Below are 6,334 nucleotides of genomic sequence, written 5' to 3' on the forward strand. Positions count from 1 at the left end.
GTTCCAGAACTCACAGAGCTTACAATATATTAGAGAGATAAGACACTAACACCAATTGTATGTGTTATGATAAAGGCATTAGAGAGTCATAAAAGCCCTTTGTGAGGTCTGATGGGGAAGGCCAAACAGGGTACCATGGCTTCATGGATAAAATGGTGACATTTGAGTGATATCTAAAGGATGAGGAGGAATCCACTAGTTAACAGAGGAAGGGAGGATATTCTAGGGGACCATACCTGAATCCAACCACTTCTTGGTAATTCTGGAAAGCACAGATCATTCTGAAGTCATTGGAGGATATCCTTCTTAATTATCACTTTTAGAAAGGCTCCTTTCACATCCTTGTTTCTTAAGCTGTAGATGATAGGGTTGAGAAAGGCAGAAACCACATTATAGAACAGGGCCAGCTTTTTGTCATGCTCAGGAGCAGACTTGGAGCCAGGCCTCATGTACATGACCATTGCTGGCCCATAGAACATGATAACAACGGTGATGTGGGAGGCACAGGTAGAGAAGGACTTGAGCCTTCCCTGAGTGGAATGGATCCTCAGGATGGCAGCAAAGATGCGGATGTATGAGGCCAGGATCAGAGACAGTGGGACCAGAAGCAGGATGAAACCCAGGAAAAAATCCACCTGGTCATTGAGAGATGTGTCTGCACAGGCTAGCTTCAGAACTGCAGGGACCTCACAGAAAAAATGGTTGATTTTGTTGGGGCCACAGTAGGGCAGGTGCATGGTGAAGACAGTATAGACCAGGGCACCAAGAAGACCAATAGTCCAGCAGGTGGCAGCCATAGCAACACAGGTGAGACGGTTTATGATGAGGGTGTAGTGGAGGGGGTGGCAGATGGCCACATATCGATCATAGGCCATGATGGCATAGAGGATGCATTCAGTGATGCCAAGCACCAGAAAGATATACATTTGAGCCACACACGCAATGTAGGAGATAGTCTTCTCTGGGTGGGCCAGTTGTGCTAGCATCTGGGGCACAGTGGTGGTGACATAGCTCATGTCCAGCAGGGAGAGGACACTGAGGAAGAAGTACATGGGTGTGTGAAGGCGGGAGTCCAGGTAGATCAGGGTGATAATGAACCCATTACCCAAGAGGGTGCTGATATAGAGAAGGAGGAAGAAGGTGAAGAGAAGCAGCCTACTCTGAGGCTCATTAGAGAAGCCCAAGAGGATGAATTCAGACACAGAGCTGTGGTTTCCCCAGATGACCTCCTGCATTATGACTCACCTGTCAAGGAGAAATATGACTGAGACTTAATAAGATCATAGATCTAGACCTGGAAGGAACCTTAAAATTTACCTTCTACAGCTCCCTCATCTTGCAACTGAGTGAACTGAGGCCCAGAGAGACTAAGTGATTTGCCCAACATCAAACAGGGAATGGCAGGGCTGGGATTTGAACTCAAGTTCGATGACACCAAGCTCAGCATTTTTTTCACTGGAGCATCCCATCTTTCAAAGTCCTTCTACAACCCCAGGTGCTCCTGCTAGGGAGGAGGGTAGGGGAATCAGGATATCAAGTTGGGTTGTAGAGAGTTAAGGGCTACTTCCAGGGTCATAGAATCCTGGAAGGGGCTTGAAAGACTAAGGATGCCTTCACACATTCCATTAAGATGAAATCCCTTCTCTTAGAATGTCAATGATTACCTTGAGGTTTCAATGAATCTGCTCCTCATTAAGGAGCATCACTGAGAAATCAAGAAATTGTCGATGGCTATGCTTTGTAAAGTGGGGAAGATGCTTCCCCTGGTGCTCTGGTAAGAGAAAGTGTAGACAGAAATGGCATAGTAGAAATTCCACTCAATAAAGAATCATGAGACCAGGGCTCTTGTCCTAGTTCTGACATTAACCTGTCCTAAGACTTTCATTTTCTGGGCTATAGGTTCCCCATCTATAAAATTCAAGGGTTGAACTGCTTTGAGATTCCTTCCATAGTAATAATAGTAGCTAATATTTAACACTTCAAAGTTTGCCAAGCACATTACATATGTTATTATTTCATTCTGATTCTTACAACAATCTTAGGACATAGGTGTTATATTTATCCTTATTTTACAGACTAGGAATCTAAGGTTTAAGTAACTTGTCCAGGGTTACACCTCTAGTAATTATCTCAGGTAGGATTCAAACTCAAGTTTTCCTCACTCTAAGTCCAATGTTCTGTCAACTGACTTTCTAGATTTCTGAGTGGAGTCTGTGTGACTTAAATCCACTAAATGAGGGCTACAGTTGCAGGGACAGAGGAGGGACTCCTTACAAATGCAGCCACCAGCTGCCTACCTACTCAAAATGTTATGAAGGCTGGCTCTCAAATGGGAGTTTCCTTATTTGTAAAATGAGGATGAAGTACAACACCCACCTCATAGAGTTGAGCAAAGTGCTTTAAAAATATCTCCCTCATCCCCATAGCTCAAACTATCTCCCTCACACTGATGACTCCTAAACCTGTATTTCTAAACCTGACTTCTCTCCAGACTCCAGACCCAATATATCTATTTTTTGACTAGGTAAAGAGGCCATTCTCTGCCTTATTTCTTACCTAGCCTTAATCACTGAATGGTTATTGTCTCAGTCAAACTGAGACCTGTTAAAGATCTTAGCTTAAGAAGGCCAAGGTCGGGGCGGAGCCAAGATGGTGGCTGGTAAGCACGGACTAGAGTGAGCTCCGTACCCGAGTCCCTCCAAAACCTATAAAAAATGGCTCTGAACCAATTCTAGAACGGCAGAACCCACAGAACAGCAGAGGGAAGCAGGGCTCCAGCCCAGGACAGCCTGGGTGAGGTCTATCCCACACGGAGCTGGGAGCTGGGAACGGAGTGGAGCAGAGCCCAGACTGAGCGGCATGGACCATCCAGACCAGAAGCCGGGCGGAGGGGGCCCTAGCACCCTGATTCAGTGAGCTGCGGCAGTTACGAGACTTCTCAACCCACAAACACCAAAGACTGCTGAGAAGGTTAGTGGGAAAAGCTGCGGGAGTGGAAGGAGTTCGTGGTTCGGCTTCCAGCCCCGGGGGCAGCGGAGGTGGGGCAGCTACGGCTGTTGCTGCTTCGGGCTCCAGGCCTACCTGGTGGGAGGAATTAAGTGGCGGATCAGAGCAGGGGTGCACAACCTGTCGAAGATCTGAGCCCAGTTCGGGTTGGGGGTCCTTGGGGAAGGAGCAGTGTTGGTGCGGCAGAGCTGGCACCTCCCCCCCAAACGTGGAACATAGAACTCTGTAGTCTACAAGCAGTCATACCCCACTGAAAAACTCAAAGGTCAAGTTAGTTGGCTGGGATTATGGCCAGGCAGCGAAAATGCACCGAGACTCAGTCTCAGACTCTGCATTCTTTCTTTGCTGACAAAGAAGACCAAAACATACAGACAGAAGAAATTAATAAAGTCAAAGAGCCTACAACAGAAACCTCCAAGAAAAACATGAACTGGTCCCAGGCCATGGAAGAGCTCAAAAAGGATTTGGAAAAGCAAGTTAGAGAAGTAGAGGAAAAATTGGGAAGAGAAATGAGAAGGATGCGAGAAAACCATGAAAAACAAGTCAATGACTTGCTAAAGGAGACCCAAAAAAATACTGAAAAATACACTGAAGAAAACAACACCTTAAAAAACAGATTAACTCAAATGGCAAAAGAGCTCCAAAAAGCCAATGAGGAGAAGAATGCCTTGAAAGGCAGAATTAGCCAAATGGAAAAGGAGGTCCAAAAGACCACTGAAGAAAATACTACTTTAAAAATTAGATTGGAGCAAGTGGAAGCTAGTGACTTTATGAGAAACCAGGATATTATAAAACAGAACCAAAGGAATGAAAAAATGGAAGACAATGTGAAATATCTCCTTGGAAAAACCACTGACCTGGAAAATAGATCCAGGAGAGATAATTTAAAAATAATTGGACTACCTGAAAGCCATGATCAAAAAAAGAGCCTAGATATCATCTTTCAAGAAATTATCAAGGAGAACTGCCCTGATATTCTAGAGCCACAGGGCAAAATACAAATTGAAAGAATCCATCGATCGCCTCCTCAAATAGATCCAAAAAAGAAATCTCCTAGGAATATTGTCACCAAATTCCAGAGCTCCCAGATCAAGGAGAAAATACTGCAAGCAGCCAGAAAGAAACAATTTGAGTATTGTGGAAACCCAATCAGAATAACCCAGGATCTGGCAGCTTCTACATTAAGAGATCAAAGGGCTTGGAATGCGATATTCCGGAGGTCAATGGAGCTAGGATTAAAACCTCAAATCACCTACCCAGCAAAACTGAGTATCATGCTCCAAGGCAAAATATGGATTTTCAATAAAATAGAGGACTTTCAAGCTTTCTCAGTGAAAAGACCAGAACTGAATAGAAAATTTGACTTTCAAACATAAGAATCAAGAGAAGCATGAAAAGGTAATCAAGAAACAGAAATTGCAAGGGACTTACTAAAGTTGAACTGTTTTGTTTACATTCCTACATGGAAAGAGGACATGGATGATTCATGAGACCTCAGTATTAGGGTAGCTGAAGGGAATATGCATATATATATATATATATATATGTTTATGTATATATATATAAGTGAATGTGTATGTATGTGTATATCTATGTGTATATATAGGTGTGACACAGGGTGAGTTGAAGATGAAGGGAAGATATCTAAAAGAAATAAAATGAAATTAAGGGATGAGAGAGCATCATACTGAGAGAGGGAGATAGGGAGAGATAGAATGGGGTGGATTATCTCACATAAAGGTGGCAAGAGGAAGCAGTTCTGTGGGAGGAGGGGAGAGGGCAGGTGAGGGGGGAATGAGTGAACCTTGCCCTCATCAGATTTGGCCTGAGGAGGGAATACCATACATACTCAGTTGTGTATCTTACCCCACAGGAAAGAAGAGGGAGGAAGAAAAAAAAATAAAAGGGGGGGGATGATGGAGGGGAGGGCAGATGGGGGTGAAGGTAATCAAAAACACTTTGGAAAGGGGACAGGGTCAAGGGAGAAAATTCAATAAAGTGGGATGGGTTGGGAAGGAGCAAAATGTAGTTAGTCTTTCACAACATGAGTATTATGGAAGGGTTATACATAATGATACACATGTGGCCTAGGTTAAATTGCTCGACTTCTTAGGGAGGGTGGGTGGGAAGGGAAGAGGGGAGAGAATTTGGAACTCAAAGTTTTAAAATCAGATGTTCAAAAACAAAAAAAAAAGTTTTTGCATGCAATTAAAAAATAAGATACACAGGCAATGGGGCGTAGAAATTTATCTTGCCCTACAAGAAAGGAAGGGAAAAGGAGATGAGAGGGGAGGGGGGTGATAGAGGGGAGGGCTGACTGGGGAACAGGGCAACCAGAATATACGCCATCTTGGAGTCGGGGGGGAGGGTAGAAATGGGGAGAAAATTTGTAATTCAAACTATTGTGAAAATCAATGCTGAAAACTAAATATGTCAAATAAATAAATTTAAATTAAAAAAAAAAGAATAAAACACAAAAAAAAACTTCTTTAAAAAAAAAAAAGAAGGCCAAGGTCTCCCATTGAATCCTGGGCCATCCTCAGCCATCCTGATCTATATCTGGCCACTGGACCCAGATGGCTCCAGAGGAGAAAGTGAGGCTGGTGATTTTGCACAGCTCTCCCTCACTTAAATCCAATTCACTTGCAAGTCATGGCATCACCTTCCTGATGTCATAGTCCTCTTTGAGAACACCACCACCAACAACCTAATTGCCATAGTGCATCTCTTCTAGGTTCATTCAACAGAGCCAAGTGAATTTGTTATTTTCATTTTAAAGCTAATTTCCCCTTTCCTCTTTCCCCAAATTTAGCTAAGGTTCGAACTTTGATGCCATCTTTGACTCTTCCTTAATTAAAAAACCATAGATACAAGATCTGAAATGGACCTTAAGGATCATCTAGTCTCCCCCCTATTCCATTTTACAGAAGAGGAAACTGAAGCACAGAAAGGAGAAGAGACTTGCCCAAGGTGATACAAGTGATCTTGCCAACCTGGGATCTGAACCAAAGGCTGCTGCCTATAGAGCCTATGTTCTTTCCAATACTTTCAATTTCTATAGCTCAGCTCTTACGAAATCTTATCTACTCTTCCCTTCTGTAATCAATTACTCAATCAATTTTGTTGCTCTGTCATCTTTCAGTTGTTTTGGACTCTTTGTGACCCCATTTGGGGTTTTCTTGGCAGAGATGCTGGAGTGGTTTGCCATTTCCCTCTCCGGATCATTTTATAGATGAGGAAACTGAGGCAAACTGGGTGAAGCGACTTGTCCAGAATCACATAGTTAGTGTGTAAGGCCAGATTTGAACTAATGATGATGAGTCTTCCT

At 43.4% G+C, this 6,334-nt stretch overlaps 1 protein-coding gene across 1 annotated transcript; it reads right to left on the minus strand.

The window, feature by feature from the left end:
* Nucleotides 1-287: 287 nt before the first annotated feature.
* On the minus strand, nucleotides 288-1,235 carry LOC118836463 (olfactory receptor 2A12-like). The gene has a single exon (XM_036743749.1). It carries the CDS (start codon nucleotides 1,233-1,235, stop codon nucleotides 288-290), a length of 948 nt encoding a protein of 315 aa, XP_036599644.1.
* Between the last annotated feature and the right edge of the window lie 5,099 nt (nucleotides 1,236-6,334).

Source organism: Trichosurus vulpecula, chromosome 2 (assembly GCF_011100635.1).
Source record: "Trichosurus vulpecula isolate mTriVul1 chromosome 2, mTriVul1.pri, whole genome shotgun sequence".
Taxonomy (NCBI): domain Eukaryota; kingdom Metazoa; phylum Chordata; class Mammalia; order Diprotodontia; family Phalangeridae; genus Trichosurus; species Trichosurus vulpecula.